Source organism: Rissa tridactyla, chromosome 9 (assembly GCF_028500815.1).
Source record: "Rissa tridactyla isolate bRisTri1 chromosome 9, bRisTri1.patW.cur.20221130, whole genome shotgun sequence".
Taxonomy (NCBI): Eukaryota; Metazoa; Chordata; class Aves; order Charadriiformes; family Laridae; genus Rissa; species Rissa tridactyla.
The window spans coordinates 21,028,620-21,045,844 of NC_071474.1; the positions used below are offsets into that span (position 1 = coordinate 21,028,620).

A 17,225-nucleotide genomic window follows, 5' to 3' on the forward strand; every position below is an offset into this window, starting at 1 on the left:
TCTGCCTAGTCTGACTACAGCTATTTTTGTCATTTGCGTGCCTTGTCTCTTCTCATGTATATGATTTCCTACTTTCTTCTTTCCCTCTTTTCCACTACCATCTCCTTCAGACCTCAGGAAAGGGTAGTTCCTTCAAGCCCGTGTCTGCTCTGCCCTTCTCTGCAATGCCTGAAATAGAATATTTCAGGGAGTGTGAGGTGAGGGCATCTGTAACAAAATGCCATTTGCTGCTTCCTGTGTATAAATATAGTGCATCTGTCACATAATATATAGAATCCTCTGTATTATTCACACAAAGCGGGCATTTTTGAACACAAGTTATAAGTCATTTTGGAAGGTCACATCCTTCCATGGTTACTTATTCTCCACTCAAATGTTCTGAACGCACACAGAGTTTATACACGTGTACTTTGAATTTTCAGGACTCTGAAAATGGACCCAGGCACATGCTCTGAAAGACCTAAGCCTCTGATCAGTTCTTGTTAGATCCAGCCTGGTGATAAGGATAGGCATTTTTGAGCAGTGCTGCTCTCTTTCCAAGAGACATGAGGAAATTTAGTTTTATGTTAAAGGTATAAAAGTTGTTTTGATTGTTTTATCCTTTGATTTGAATGGCATAGGTCATTCAGGAGTAACATGGGTCTAACTTGTAGTCTACGGGCACAGATTTACAGGGAAGTGAAGGCACTTGGAGACGTCATCCTGTTTGCACCCCTGCCCCAGCAAAGTCTGGCGTGATGTGTCTGTGCTCCCCGTAACCAGCCCTGGGAGCGACGATACAGCCCCCTTCCCATTCAGGTTGGGGCTGCTTCCGCTTCTAACATGTATCTGAAAACATCCAAGCACCAGAAGCAAAACACGTCCGCAGACACACCACAGCACTAGAGGAACTCTCCACATTTGATACTTTCAGGAAAGATACGCTACACTCAACCTGACACTAAGCCCAGCCTGCTGCACAGGACAGCCTCCTGGAAGAGCTGATGTGACTACTCACGGTAGCGAGTGCCTTGCTATCACTAATTTATAGACAGACAGAAACTTGTACTCCCCTGGTCAGAGGAAAGGTGCTGCTCACGCCTTTTCTCTACCACAGGTGGCTTAGACGTCACACCACAGCTGGACCCGTACAAAAACCTTCCCAGTTGCACTGAGTGGTTTTGCCTTTCTGTTTATAGTTCCTCTGAGAACAAGAAGAAAACATCCCATCAAAATTAATTCTTTGATGTCTCCACCACATCACCACTAAGCAACGTCAGACACGATTCTCATGTGAAATACTCCACTATGTGCCTGGTCTAGTGACTTAATTACCTCCCTGTTAAAGGAGCACAACACCTCCCCCTTCTTTTCTTTTTTTCTTTTGCAATGAAGACAAGAGTCACAGGTGCAAATTATTTGAGACCAGATGCTTCTGAACTTGTTTCCCCACACTTTGCTACCAGCACTGGGCTTCATGGAAAGAAATATTGGTAAAACCACATTGGGTCTTCCCTATGCAGCAGGAGCAAGAAGAGATGTTAACTGTGGTCTCAGAGGAGACTGACGTTGGGTTGGTTTCTTAACCATGTTATCAGGATCTAAGTTCCTGGAAGTGCTGGAGAAGTTCCAGGAGTGCTGGAAAGCTGTCTGTAGACTTCATCTGGCAGAGACTCCTCTCAATTTCAGAAAGAATATTTTTAAAAATTACAATAAGAACAGAACAATGTACATCATGTTGATGTTAAAATGGAAACCTACCAGAAAGGAAGGTGGGGTTATTTCACACTGCTGTTCACCAAGAAAAGGTAGAGAAGAAAGAAAATTAAAAAAGCTGTGGTTTTCCGTTTAGAAGAGCCTGGTTTACCTTCCTGTGTACAAGATGTAAAGGGACTCTCTGAATTACTCAGTTAAACCAGCCTCTAAAGGCAAAGTACTGAAAAAAATGCCCAAATCATCAAGCCTACAGTTAAAAAAAGTAAAAAAAAATAAATAAATTGTGGTGCAACAGTGTATGTAGTGAGTACACCTGTGACCTAAGCCCTGCCACTGACAGAGAGCTTGGCTAATTATATCTCTGGTGCCATAAATTCAGCTTTTGATGACTGTGAAGCAGAAAGTGCCACAGCCCTATCTACAGTACATTTCCTGGTTGTCCTCGTGGCACTATTGGAAAGGTGCCCAGTGCAGCCTGTTCTCCAGCAACAGCACTGTTCTCGAACAAAAACAACGTCCAAAAATGAAGAGTGAGAAAGCAAACAGGGAGAGCAGCTAGGACAAGTTTGCTTTGAAGTGCTGTCATCCCACACTGTTCCAATCGAGCCCCCCTCCTGAACCAACTATAAGATGATTTTGCACAGTGAATAAAATAGATTAATGATCAGATGCAGTGGTTCCCCATTGCTCCTCATACCTGTACCATGGTGGTGGGTGAGTGCCAAACGAGGCTCCTCTGCCCAAATACAGGATGCATTTTCTGCCTTGAAAGTAGGGGACGGGTTCCGCTGGGAGAAAAATCAAACCAAGCTCCCAAATGATGCATTCTGTAAATGTTTATCCTGTTAAAGGAGAGCCACTGGGACTAGTGGTCAGTGCCCTAGAGAGGCAGAGTTGCCTTTTCAGCTTTGGTGTGCTGGGTAGATTTGGATAAGTTCACTTTGGCAAGTATTTTGCAATCCACAGAGCAAGAATGCTAAACAATGGGTGAGCTTTATTGTGATGAGCTTCTCCCCTTGGTTCCCCTAAAGCTCGGCTATTCTCCTTCTCCCCCTCCACTTGAAAAAACAAACACTGAAACGTGCACATTTTACAAGAGCAGCTCGATTCCGCTCTACTCGAGTAGCGGGAGACTACAGCAAATGAAGCCAGGGTGGCTATTCCAGAAAACGGTAAGAATATTTTAGCCACTAGATGGCAAAAATCACCAGAAGTTGCTGCAGAGTGGCTGTTGCACAGGCTCTGCCTGGTCCCCGTTATTCCGGATTCAAAGTCAATCCTGTTTCCACCAGAAATTCATTTTGACAAATCCAATCTTTAAGTGTCCAAGGGGGAGTCGTTTAACAAACACGCACAGTAAATTTGTGTTCGGCCCCATTTTCAATGAGGCATCTGCAGGAGGCTCCATGTAGGGATGCCCAAAGGGAAGGCTGGTGCTCTGTCTTTAGCTGGAGCGGTTTAACAGTCTTCCAGAATTTACATGGAAATGTCAGAAGTGAGCAATTAAAAAAAAAACAAAACTAAAATGAAAAAAGAAAAGAGGAAAATCACAAATTTTCAGTTTTGCTTGAATTATTTTCAACCCCAGGTTTTCTAATTTGGCCACAGAACAAACAAAAAAAACCAATTACTACCATAAAGCTAAGTGGCATAATATACTGAGAGGATAAAACACTCTTTTAAAGTATCCATGAGAGTGAGATATCCTCACTTTGGATGCTTCAGAATAAAGCCCTTATCAATCCTATTAGAAAGTCAAACCCCCCCAGAAGAAGTAGGTAATAGATACTGTACACACAAAACAGCACAGACAAAATTAAAACTTGCTTGTATGTCTGCTGCATGAGCTGCTTCCGTTAAAGCCTCCAAAGCACTGAAATGATATATTTCACTGATAAAATCAGAGCATCTAGGAGCAACGAGGAGCTAATCTATAGCACTGCTGGTGCAGCCAGCACATCCTCGCAGCCCAGCAGCCATCAAGGAATACCTGATGGATCCATGGGTCAAATTTTGATTTATTTGTTCTCTCCCACACATAACTTGGCACAATGACATATTTGCTACTCCCTTAAGCCCCATAAGGATGGGGGAGCCGATTCACTGATTTTAGAAAATTATTACAAAAATAAGGAAGGAAATGGCTTAAGCGTATTTCAATCTATTTACGGACTGTGGTCTTGCCCCACTCAGCAGCTGGGGAGTTGGTTGGACAAATCTCTCATACAAGGAGCAAAAGGCCAGAGCTTTCTGAAAAGGCCATTAGAGACCATGCAAGGGGCAAATCAGTCTCTCTCCAGCTCATAGCCAGATGCACTATTATACCAGAAGACACACTGGTCCTTAGAGAGAGCCAGCAAAAAGGAGAAAAGCTTCATGTATGGCTTATGATCAGGAACTACTCTGGTAGCTCAGAGGCTTGGACCAAAAAAGAAGCAAATTGATTTTGTCCTTGATATATACTGAGAAAGCGCTATTTTTCAGTACCCACTACAGCAATTTTGCCAGTCTTTGCATAACCAGAATCACCAGCAGGAAAAAAATCTCTGGGAACAACAGATCAATACAGCGTGAAAAGTGTACGTGCAGTTTGCAACTGTCCCCTATTTTTAAAATTCCAGTATTTACCTATTTCAGGAATTTCAATTTTTTAAATTAACTTAGCTGGAAAGAAAACTGTTTATTTCCTTTGTGTTGTGAAAATTCGGTTTCCATCAAAATTTCATGCCAGACTCTTTTATTGTAAAATGAACCTTCAAAATGTTTAAGTATTATTAGGACGATACTGAAAAATACTCAATCTAGCATGTTTTCCCTGACTTATCTCAGGAGATACACCACAACAAATCTAGTTGAAAGCTGGAAGAATCAAACAGTTAGCTCAACACTCATCGTTTCTGGCTGAAAGTCTTTTCCTTATAGCTCTACAAATTTAGATTTGGAAGTGGATTGCAGGGCAGTTACTGCTGAGGACAGGCTCAGCCTTTCCCCTCGCCTGTGCATTTCTCTTACGCCTGGCAAGGCAGCCTTGCTGCTGGGAGAGCAACTTTGATTAGCAAACAGATGTCCAGCCTAAATTAACACAGGGCAATTAGGATCCTTCATGTGTCTCTTAAGACTTCTGAAATGGCCCACGAGATAGAGGATTTCCCTACCCATCTGCAGTTGCACATGGCTGGGAAGCGTCCTCTTCTGGGCTCTCCTGGTAGCCAGCCTTCAGCCAGGGAGACTGCAGGGTCTTCATTACCAGGCTTTTCCCCTGGGCTCCGGCCTAGGGTAGACCAGGGCTCCATGGAGATCCCAGAACTGTCTCCTTCAGAGAAGAACACACTCTGGGTCTTGAAGAGATGATTTCTAAATCTGAAAAACCTCCAAATCACACCTCAGCCCTGGCTTCTGTGTATACAAATGCTCTGCCAGCCGGCAAACCCAGAGCTAGAGGAAATTATTAAGTTGAAAATGCCATTTACAGTCTATGCTCTTTCCCATCAGTTCTATGCTGGTATCTCTGCTGCTTTCTCAAAATGGACTCTGGCTTGCCAAAAAACAGGACATAAGACAATCTATCGTTACCTTTTCGTGCTCTTCCGCAACTCTACATTATAGGACCACTTAGTTATGTAGGTCCATCAGGACGAGCAGCATAACATCTCTTTTTGCTCATCTCCATGCTGTGCTTCACAGCCCAGCACCGAGGCCGGATTTCACAGCATGGTTTATTCATACTGTGCTTCTGGGATGCCAAAACACCCTGGGAACATCAGGGTTTCAAAGCCTCCGTCGGCTGTCTGCATCATTTGTGTCTTTTAAAGGAGAGCCACATGGGGGTGCTCGGAAAGCATAGTAGGGAAGATGCTGCATAGCAGAGCTGCTCTAGCTTCAAGGGTGACTGAGGAGGAAAAAAATGCTGGTGCTGCATGCAACACGGAGGGTGGAGCTGGTTTCGCTCTACCCTTCAGACTAGTGCTCCAAAACCCAATTCCCCTTGACCATCTTCATTTCATTCCGTTGACGTGTATCCATTGGAAAGGTGCAAGAATAGAGACATGTCTGTTAATGTCCACAGTCACAAATACAGTGGGATTAAAAAAGAGGGTGCACATAAGGAGTAGCGCAATTCCTTGCTTCATGGAGCATTTTATTGTATTTCCTGATGGTAAACAGATTGATGCTATTGTACTTGTTAGCATGGTCAACCTTTATTACAAGACTATTAAGAGTTTTATCTCTATGTGGATCTTTGAGATTCTGAGGGACGGTTTTTTCTCTAGATTCACTACTCATCCTTAGAAGCCTATGCTAATAAAGTGCACTTGTTTCTGCCCCACAGCACCCTGAAGGCAGCATTTGAGAGGCTCAAGCAACGTGAGTATTTATATCTTCCTCTCTTACGTGGGTAAGACAGGCACACGTGTTCATCCCCTCTGGGGTCTTTCATCCTCTTCCCCCCTCTGTTTTCAACTATTCTATCCTAGTCTGTAAGTGTGGAGAGTGGAGGACACTCAACTGGGAGTCCTCCAAGGCTGGGCACTCAGTCCACTCTCTGGTGGCAAAGAAAATGGCTCGTTCCTCAAGTTAGTTTTATGTGTATCAAGCCACAAAATATCAGGCCTGTTCTCTCTTCTGCACACCTCTGACATCAAACCAGCATGTTTTCTAAATGTGCCTAAGGCTGAAAACCTTTCACACACAGGAAACGCAACACCGTCATAGCCAATAGGACAGTGTACCTGGCTACCGGCACCTGCTGGTTAGATAAAAACACCCTTTTGAAAAGCAGCTGGTGAATTAAGGTATTTTTAGAAACTGGGTGGGGGAGCTCAACATTTCTGGAAAACGTGGGATTCTATTTCAGAGGGCACCAAAGCCGACAAATGTGAGAAGTTACCAGCCACTTCAAACAGCATCAGCCAGGTGCTCTGAAATTCAATCCATCTTTCCTGGCCCTTGGAAATTCTCAGCTTGCAACCTCGTCTAATGGCATTTGTGCAAGGCTGAACGCAACTGGCAAGCAGCTCCCAAGAGCGATGGCAATGCAGCAGACACAGGGGGTGATGGTGGAGATCAGAGCTCCTTCCCTCCCTCTGCGCCACATCTGACCTCCAGCCCCAGAAGGAAGGGGGGTAAATGGGGCTATGAAGAAATGCAGCTGGCTCTGCACTTGCCAAAGCTGCTCTGAGTGGGTGCTCCAATTCCGCAGCGAGGAGCCTTGCCCATGCATTTTGCAAGCACTGGGAGGACCTGCAATAAGCCCTATTCAGGGATGTAGGCAATGTCAGTGCATGCAGAAACATAGGGACGCCTTTTTTGAGGCTGCCCTGCTCCTGACAACTCATACAGCAGCCACATCCCAGAAACATCTCCTAAAAAATGTGACTTCATATTTAAAGGCCTTTTCCCTGACTGTGTATGAATTCTGATTTGATTTAGAAATCGAAAGCGTTGGAAACTCTCATATCCAGCTGGCAGTAATGCTGAAGGATGAACTGAAAGGAATAGAGGAGTTCCGAGAAAGACAGAAGGAGCAAAGAAAAAAGGTGAGGAACTAGAGAAATGTTGAAACAGATCGGGTCAATGGTCCATGCTGATGACCTGTCTCCAGCCATAGGCTGTGAATACTGCAAAAGATGATAAAACATGCCCAGTGTGCCCTGTTCACTCCATATACTAGACTGTGGAAGAAAATCTCTTTCTGATCCCAGCTGGAAATAAAGTAGTGTCCTGAACTCAGGAGACAGGCTTTAGTCACTTTTACTCTCTCCAGTGTAACTGCAGATACTATTATTATTCCCTTAAGAACTTAATCCTTCCTTTTCTCTTTTTTATACACTTGCTAATTGGGATTCTTTGGTATGATCCTGCATGATCTCCAACACGTACTAAAACAAAGGGGTAACACAAATGTTTAAAAACATAAAAGCAAATTATTATCATGCTGAATGCAACACCAACATCTGCTGAATTACAAATACGTGGAGTAAATAGCATCTAGTTCATGCTGTATAACAAAAATTTGAATATATTTAACGCCATTTCAACCCCTATGATCTTACCAAGCTCTAAGTCCCCTGAAAAAGCAGCTCTCAATAGAGACAACAGTGGTTGCCCTTACACCTTCTCTGGTCCCACAGGGTTGAAGGCAAAGATGAGACAGTCACTTAACACTGAAAGCACTGACTGATGGAGGGCTAAAATAAAACATCCACTTCTTTGCTAATTTTAAACAAATGAAAATGCATATGACCATTATCCAATGCCATAAAAATCTTGTGTCTACAACCCTGACACTCGGGAACTTGTAATAGCAGAGAACTCTGAATATGAGAGTGGGTAAAACCAGTGCTGCTACTGAGATTTGGGTTCTCGGTGATCTGATGAAGCAAATAAGGCATACAAAGACAGTGTGCATCTAGTTCATCAGCATTTGTATCCGCCCTCCGCCACTTTGCCACTAGGCTTTGCAAAGAGAGAGGCTTTCTCTCCTGTTAAAAACAATAACACTAGAACTGAACTGGAAAGAGTTAAAAGGGCCTGGAAAAAAGGGAGAAACTGCTTTGGAGTCTTAGGCAGGCTTTTTTTCTCTGTCCAGCATGTGGCTGTGAGAAAGTCAACATTAGACATGCTAGATGGTGTCATCATTTTTGGTAAATGCCCAAAATGCTGTGATTTGTGTTTCACTGTAGCTGCTCTCAGGACTGTGCTATTTAGCCCAATGTGAGGCAAGCCTCTGGGTAGCCTTGGAAAGAGTTTTGCTTGATTAGAATATAAAGATTAAAGGGCCAAACACCCCACTGAAGAAACCCATACCCTGCCAAGTAAGAGCATATCTCACTGTCACATAAGGCTGAGCATATCACAACAAAAGCCACAAAAGAGAATTCAGCACTGTCCTTCCAACACCAGCCAGATGACGAAAAGGAAATCAAATCGCATCAAGCACAAATTTGCCAGAAGCAATGGAATATGAACTACACAGGAATTGTGTGTATTTAAAATGGGCAACTCCCCTTGCTCACGTGGGTGGGACAGTGGTTTGGTCTGCAAAGACGTGGGATCAAGCTTTTGATTGTGAATGGATGTTACGCCAGTTAATCTCCTTAAAAAAAAAAAGGGGGTGGGGGGAAGGAAGAAAATGAAGATCTACATCCTCTCTGCTATTAATAGAAACAACTGAAGCAGAATTATCTTGGATTATTTTTTTACCTGGCACTTCTATGCTCTGTGTCACTTAGAAACCTGTCATTTATAAAAGCAGAAAAGCAGAGTGAAATCATCTTCCCCGCAGGCACGTGGCTCATAGAAAGGCGCTGACAATGGCTTTCCTAATGCTGCCCCTAAAAAAAGGGGGAGGGGGTGAAAGTCCAAAGCATAAAATGCTTAGTTCCATGTGTTTCTTACAGTATGAGTCTGCGATGGAGCGCATGCAAAAGAGCAAATTGTCCCATTATAAGAAAACAATGGAGGTAAGCAAGGAGGTTTTGTGCAGGTTTTTTCATGCAAACTGTCTCCAGTGTGAGACAGGGTGAAATCTCTATTACATGCACCTACGTCAAGAATGTGTGAGTGTCAAAGAGTGCAAAAGCGTGTGTGAGAGATGCCTTCTACGAGGAGGAAGCTAATCTTCCCTGCCGCGTGCACTGAAGAGTCAGAATTAAATCAGAAAGTTAATGTGGAATGAACAATGCCCGAGGTCAAACAGGATTTCATTCTTTCTAGGCAAGGGTACTTCCAGGAGCAAATGCAATTTTTCAGTCTGTGTAAATACAATTTTAAAAACAGCGAGGGAATCTTGTAAACAGGAGGAAAGCTCTCCAACTGGAGAGCTTGCAGGTACAGAAACTGCAGGCAGCTGGTTTTGGTTTCCAATGCCTCTAAAGAAAAGTAGTTGCAGACCCATCAGCGCTACAGCTGGAACTGTACTAGCAATTTTTATTTAAATGTGGTTGTTCTAAGTGAATCTCTAAGACAGGGAGGTCTTTTGGTGCAAATAAGGATTTCTTTTGCTTCTGAGGGCTGCACAGAGACTGTTACCTATGTGTGCTGGCTCTGTCTCACAGCTTGGAGCAATGGGCAAGGCAACACACCGACTTCGGCCACCTGATGCTCCAAGTCACACTGTGGAAATGACACTGGCACCCTGGGAATGCGTGCTTCTAATTTTGTCTCTACACTGTAGCTGGGACAGACGCCTGATGCACCAATGGTGCTAGCGCTGCCTGTGAATCCGTAACCACCCCTGCCAGGAGATGGCTGCAATTGTACAAAGCAAACTATTTTGGGGCTGCAAGAAAAGGGCCTGATTTACGCCCAATTTCCCAGGTCTATTGCTCCATCTCCTTACGGTGTCATTGGGAATTTTTTCTGTTGCCCCAACTTGGGCACTGATTTGCTCCCCCAGACTGACTGCAAACCAGAAAATGCCTAGAACACGACACTGGAAATAACCCAGCCTTGCTCCCTAACCCAAACCCTCACATTTAGTTTCATTTTGATACAGTCAAAGAAGACCTATGAACAGAAGTGCAAGGAGGCGGACGAGGCGGAGCAATCCTTTGAACGAACAAGTGCTTCAGGCAACCAAAAGCAAACAGAAAAGGTACCTTAGATAAAAGTACTATTTAGAAAGAAAACTGTGTTTTTTTTCCTCTTCAAGGTACAAGAGAATACAATTGAACAACCCATTCTGCAGGATGCCAGGGGCTGCTTTCCCTTCTAATTAACCCCTTAGAATCGAAATTAAAACAAAGCACCTTCCCAAGGAGTTCTTCCTTCACAAACTCCTTTGGTAACTGTGATCTTGTTCTGCAATAGGCCAAATGTTCTTAAAAAGGCTTGGAAGGGACTCAGTTATCTAATTAATTTATCCCAGGCTACAATCTAATTGTTCTATGATTCCTGCAGGGAAACTGAATGACATTTTTCTCCAAAATTATTCATAAAAAAAGAAACAAGTCAGAAGTATGTCATGCAGTTAGTCTTGCCTTTTGGTCGCTTACATTTGGTAGGCATAGTATCTTACATTAAAATGCATATTTTTCCTCAACATTTTTCTCCTTATGGTTAGTTTAATTTCAACTAAATTTACAAACTCAAAAATAAATCATTGGAAATTAAGGCACTGCAGTCCTTCATTGCATCGTCTTGATACTTGTAGCTGACAATTCACTAACTTTTAATGGGAACATTTTACCGTGGAACAGATGGAGAAAACAAAATAAATTAACTCCCTTTGGCTCGATAAAAATCAGTGCAGTGTAAGCAAAAAGGATCAAAAATCATCTCAAGGAGCAGGGGGATGGAGATTCTAAAAACAGCATCAGAACTTTACATTTTATTTCCAGCATTCGCTCATCTTTGATGAACAAAACCCTCCACATCTTAGCTGCACAGAGGGGATGAAACCCTGGCCCTAGTGAAATTCTGCCAGAACACTTAGCGACTTCACTGGCGTCAAAATCTGACCCAGCTCCTTTCATGCAGAAGGATCCCGGGGTGCTTCATTGCCGTTACTTCCACACACACGCCAGCACATTTGAAATGCAGAGAGGCATCTGACAAGAAACATGTCAGCTGTTTAATTCTGCACAGCACTCCCAAACAGTTTGGGCCAGGAAGCAAATAAGAATGAAGCTTATGTTCCCAGCTTACTACGCATTTTCCAACCAGCTGTGATGAGGAATATGGTCATAAGAACCCCTACCTGAGCCTTGTCTTGAAGGGCAGAATGGAAGAACGTGTGATACTGATGTCTAGAGCCGTGCATTAATGTACTGTCATCACCATCTGTGCAGAAAGACCCGGGAGTACAGAGCTGTCAGTAATAGCTGTATTTTCATTTGTTAAAAGCTGCAGGTTTTTTTAAAAAAGAGAAGTGCTACTTAGAGTGAATTTTGCTTTTAGGCTTCTGAGTTGTTACGGGAAATAATCTGGCATTTGCTAAGTATTTTAAAGGCTGTGTTCTTTTCATCTGTGTATTACACGAGGAGCTCGGAAGATGAAGAATTTTAACTCCTGTTTATTTCTGCTTATAAATATCTATTAGAAAAGCACATCAAACACTTGAGAAAAAACAACTCAGCCAGCAGACACAAGCTTCAGGCTGGATCACGCTAGCACTGAGCCCCTGTGGCAGGCGTGTCTGAATGGAAAGGTGTAAATTGCCAGATTTCCCTTGAAGTCAGTGAACCTGCGGCTGCATCTGTGAAATTCTGGTCCCTTCTTCTCCATAGCACACATTTGACAGAACTATACATAAAGGTGGGACAGCCAAGAAGCGTTTGCAAATTCAAGCCTTTTCCCTAGAAGGGGAAAGGGAGCAGACAGCAAAAAAACTGTAGCAGAAGCAAAAAAATATGGTCAGAAATTAATTTGGGTATTTCTTTTCCTCTTTCAGAGCCAGAACAAAGCCAAGCAATGCAGAGACGCAGCAAATGAAGCAGGTGATGCCATATTTGCAACTGAACTAAGATTTTTCTCAGCAAAGATCCACCAGCACGCTGATTTTGATAGATAACCATCCAAATTAACCAGGCTCTGTTAGAAGTCCAGTTTCCCGAAGCCACCTACACAAAGATTAATGAAGAAGCTTCTAAAAACCTTGCAATATGATAGTCATGTACCTTTATTTTTCTTTGTGAAAATGCAAGACTCCTGCTTTCGTTAAAGAATTTATAGAAGACTTCCTTTAGGGACTTTGCCCAGGAAAGAAAAGCTCTCCTTGAAGGAAGTTTGAAAGCACAAAAGAATGACACACAGATTGCCATCATCCAGCCCAAACGAGATACACAGTCCCCAGGTTCCCTGCACGTGAACATGGTAGAATTCTCCATCCAGAAACACAGCCTGTGTCCACAAGGACAGGCCAGCAGACACCTGAGGTGGTTCATGAGTTCAGACTTGTCCCTCACTGCTCACGTAAAAGTTTACACTAAATTCCATGGCTTACCTGGCTGGCTCAGCATGGAAAGAGCCTAAGGATGCTCAGCGCCCAAGCATGGTCCAGGCTCTTCATCTCTGATTGGCGTTATTTCCCACTGTAAAGTTTATAGATGAATCCTTACTCTGGTATAAAGTTGCAAAGAAAAAACCCCCAAATATCCTTGTGACCCACCAGTTTCAAGCTCACACATTCTTGTGATACTCCAGAAAATCACAGGCCTAAAGTGCAAGAACCTCAGCAAAGTCCTAATAGAAGGAAAAAGAGAAAGACTATCTCATGTTTTTTCCTAACTGTTGGGTTTCTATTATGTGTGTCTGTGTTTACAGAGAACGTGTACAAACAGAACATTGAACAGCTGGATAAGGTCAGGACAGAGTGGGAACAGGAACATATCAAAACCTGCGAGGTAAACATTGACTTTTGCAGCAATATATTTGTGTGCTCTTTATTTTATCCTACTTGCAGATATCAGTCTGAGACCTGAGATATCGTCCCAAGGGTTTTGCTGTTTGCTTTATGTGGAGTCTCAGTAGATGTCTGCAAAACTACTGCAAAAACTAGAATTGATTTAGAAATAGCTGCTAGCTGTCTCACTTGCTTACACTGTCCTTGCTTGCTCAGCATATGTAGGTAAACATAAAAGAAAGGAATAAGTGCAGAGGTGTGAGAAGTGGTGCAATATATGAACTGGTACAATCTATTTGCAAGCTTTTGTTGCCAGTTTTCACCCACAACTTACCATAAGAATACACTAGCTTTAGGGATGGTCTTCTATCACAGCCAAGATAAGGTCGTTTCTCAAATAACTGCTTTGTGACAAAATGTAAATTGAGTACGAAAATCAACTGACATGAAACTAATAGGAAAATTCATTTTTAGTTTAAAAGAATGAACTTCAAATGAAACAAGAAGAATTCAACAAATCCATTAAAAACGAACAAACAAGATTCCCTTTAGATTGTTTTCCAAGAGGCTTCCAGAATGGCTTCTTGTAACGCACAAGAGGTTTTTGTGTTTGGTTTTTTTGTGGGTGTTTTTTTTTTTTTTTTTTTTTGGAATCTCACAAGTTCAATGGAGTCTAAAAATGAATTTTTCTGGCTAACCTAAAAAGTATGTACTGTAGCATTTTGAGAGCAAAAATATCCAAGCCACTCAGAATATTTTGCACAGTGCTTTACATTCACCTGCAAGAATATTTGCCCTCTGTCACAGAGCAATCTTTCAACTGAAAGGTGGTAGTGGAAAAGTCTCTATTTCCATCGTGCTGAGGATGGACAAGGAGATTTGTACTTGGCTACTAAGTTTTGCACAACAATTTACAGGAGCTGGTTGACATCCAAATCAGCCACACATTTGGTCATACTAATCCTTCAAATACACTTCACCATCTGCTAAAGTATGATTTTGCTATGTTTACTTGTTGCAGGCTTTATTTCCACATAAAATAAAATGCCAGGAGCATAGCTTTCCAGTTCTCTGCTTCCTCTTAAATATTCCCTTATCTGGGAGGACTGGAAAGTCACACGGCTGGTACAGCAGACTTTCCACAGAAATTGTGCCAAGCCTTAATTTTTCCAAGATGCACATTTTCCCCCTTCTTAAAATGCCAACAAACAAGCAAAGAGTTCCACAACCTAAACCACTTCGTTTCTCCCACATGGCTAAATTCTGAATAGCCCACAGAGCTTCTGGCCTGGCCAAGGGCATCCTTAACGCCTCCTTTCTGAAGTGCTTGTAGACAGAAGAACTGATAGATTTTTCTTGAGGCACTTAAAACTAGTAACTAGTACAAAAGCAGCTTAAGATCACAAACTCAAACTTCCGTCTGCATAGTGGGGAATCCGGAAGTCCCGAGGTCAGTTAGCTCTCTAGCCGAGTGCTGCACATCCACAGCCTGAAAATCTTGGCTGGCAAGTGGCAGCACTGGGACGACCTTTGTCACAGGGGCTGAGCCATATTCCTTGGCATGAGATGCCCAGGTTCACTAGCAGTCTGTCGCACAAGCCGACGGGGCTCGAGGGATGTGTCTAACACAATGTCCAGCTGCCCTTTGCAAAGGGCTCGACAAGCCAAGTCACTGCACTTCCCTCTGATAAGCTGCATTTCCCGACAGGAAACCATTTACCTGGAAAATTCCCAGTCGGTTCTTGTGCTATTTCAGCAGACCCGAAGGGCCTAGGCTCCAGCCATAGGCTTTTGTTCAGAATGGATATCGAAATACTCATTCTCTACCCTTCAGGTTCTCTTTAAAAGCTTCTTCTCTCAGAAACTGGTCCCAATGACAGCTGACTCCCTGATGGACTTTTTTCTGGTTTTTTTTTCAGATGGTAAGATATTAGATGGCAGGCAGTGTACCCAACAATGTTATGCTGAATATTGTATACATTTGTGATGTTCTGGACATAATTACTAGCAAATGGAGATGGAAACAGATGGCTGAAAGCATCTGAGCTTTTCACACCTCATAGAAAACCAAAAATTGATGTTCTACTTATAACAGCAGAATTTAGAGATCATGGTCTTTTTTTTTTTCCCCAGTGTTTTTAAAGAAAGAGTTTATCTGCCTCTTCCCCCAACTGAGTTCACACATCTCCTCTCTCTTCCTCCTTCATTCTTCCCAAGCTGTGCAACAACATGAGAAAAATCAGACCAATGAAGGAAAGGAATAAACTCTGAAGAAAGAAAAATGCCTTCTCTTTACCACAAAAATAACCTTAGAAATGAACAGAAAAAAGTCCAGAGAGCCTCAAATAGTTTTAAAAGAGAAAAGTTTGGAAAGAGGTTTTAGAAGGCAGAGATGTATATTTTTGGCTCTACCTTTAGCATCAATACAACCGTTTCATGCCAGTACTCTGCTGATCTGTCAAACATCAAGACCTCAGTGCGATGGGCAGATAGGACCCTGACTCTGAAATCCTTTAAAAAGGATCCTTCAGAACGGTTTGCAGACATAGAAACTTGGCCCAGAGGACCCCCAGCCCTGCTGCTGCCTGCAATGCAAATAAATAACTACCACGAGGCTACCTCACATCTCCTCTTTGACTTTAGGTCTTCCAGCTCCAGGAGTGCGACCGCATCACCATCCTCCGCAACTCCCTGTGGGTTCACTGCAACCAGCTCTCCATGCAGTGTGTGAAGGATGATGAGGTAGGGGCACCTGCCAAGCAGCTTCACATGCGGAGGAGGAAGAGGAGGAGGAGTGCTCTGACAACACAGCACTATCTTGCCCTTCTCTGCACATGCTGGCTGTTGCCAGCAAACTGGCTGTTGTGCATGTTTAGTGAGAGGGGGAGTATTCTCAATCTAGCTTGTTCCCTCTAGATGTAAACCAGATATATGCCTGGATGTAGATGGTCTGTGTCACACTAGGTGACACTTAGATGCCTCCTCCCCTCAGTTTGTTGGAAAATGCTTCCAGCTACCAGAATGCTCAGTCAAGCATATTTGGGCTCAGGCACAACTTTCAGTCATGGTCTCAAAATTGGAAGACATAAAGAATACACTAGTTCTGCCTTTGAATGGTTGTTTCCTGCTAGTAATTTCCTAACTGCATCGAAAAGCCCTGGACTGCCTTTGTCCTCCTTGCTTAGAAGGATATCCAGAGCACAAACAAACAATTGTGTTCACAAGAATGTTTGCACAGGGGACAGGCCAAAAAGCCATGCAGGTCAGACATGTGCCAAGTATAAAGTGTCTCTTAAGGGGAAAAGTATTAGAAGAGCATTAATTGTTAATTCAATGTGAAATGTTAAAAATTAAATTAGGTTCTTGGGTTCTGTTTTGTAGCTGTATGAAGAGGTTCGGGTAAGCTTGGAGAACTGCATCATCGAGTCAGACATAGACTACTTCATTAAGACTAAAATGACAGGGACACAACCTCCAGGTAATTATTCGTATTGGTCTCATCAGATGAGTCACCCATTGGGCTGAGGCTGCAGTTGTGCAGTACGCGTCCGTTGGGGGTGAAGCCAGTTGGAGGAGCTTCTGCTCCGGCTACTCATTCCCACCCACCACAGCTCACTTCCCCCTCACTGTGCTGCCATCACTCCCTGCGCAGCACTGCAAGTGGGATAGCTGAATGATCCAGGTTAAAAATAATCCTCCGAAAAAGAAGAAAAAGAAAAAAAAAAAGTTGTTTTGGTTTTTCAACCAGGCTCATTTCACAGTACAGCTGAACGGGCACTGCTGAGGAGGTGGCAAACTGCCTTGCAGAGATGGCAACCTCAATTTCCTGCAGTGGTGACAAGTCAGAGCCAACTTATGGTGTAACTGCGTCCTGGTGTCCCCTCAACAGTGGTGCTGCCTCTTCATTTGCAGCACAGAGAAGACCAGACTCTGTACTCTGTTTTGTTCCCCCTGCCCAATAGGAAATAACATCCTTTGTCCTTCTCAGGAAGTTGTTTGTATAAGGGCAAGACCCTCGTTGGGGGAAATTTTGAATGAAATTGGCTTTTCTCCAGCATGCAGAAGCAATGTAAAGTTCACAGATGCTGCCCGTTCAAGCCAAAGCAGCCTTTTCAACGAGTTCAGTGATCAGAACCTCTGGGCTGAAACGGAGACTGGGACAGCAAGAGCTAAGAGCAGTTATAAA

At 43.2% G+C, this 17,225-nt stretch overlaps 1 protein-coding gene across 3 annotated transcripts in view; it reads left to right on the plus strand.

Moving 5' to 3' along the window:
- Positions 1–17,225, plus strand: part of PSTPIP1 (proline-serine-threonine phosphatase interacting protein 1) — a 59,939-nt gene that overhangs the window by 30,279 nt on the left and 12,435 nt on the right. For all 3 annotated transcript variants that reach the window (XM_054213352.1, XM_054213353.1, XM_054213351.1), the window contains 8 exons: positions 6,026–6,060; positions 7,126–7,232; positions 9,096–9,158; positions 10,193–10,291; positions 12,089–12,134; positions 12,961–13,040; positions 15,683–15,781; positions 16,421–16,517. In XM_054213352.1, coding sequence (XP_054069327.1) covers positions 6,026–6,060; positions 7,126–7,232; positions 9,096–9,158; positions 10,193–10,291; positions 12,089–12,134; positions 12,961–13,040; positions 15,683–15,781; positions 16,421–16,517 — 626 coding nt within the window. The remainder of the gene's footprint in view (positions 1–6,025; positions 6,061–7,125; positions 7,233–9,095; positions 9,159–10,192; positions 10,292–12,088; positions 12,135–12,960; positions 13,041–15,682; positions 15,782–16,420; positions 16,518–17,225) is intronic.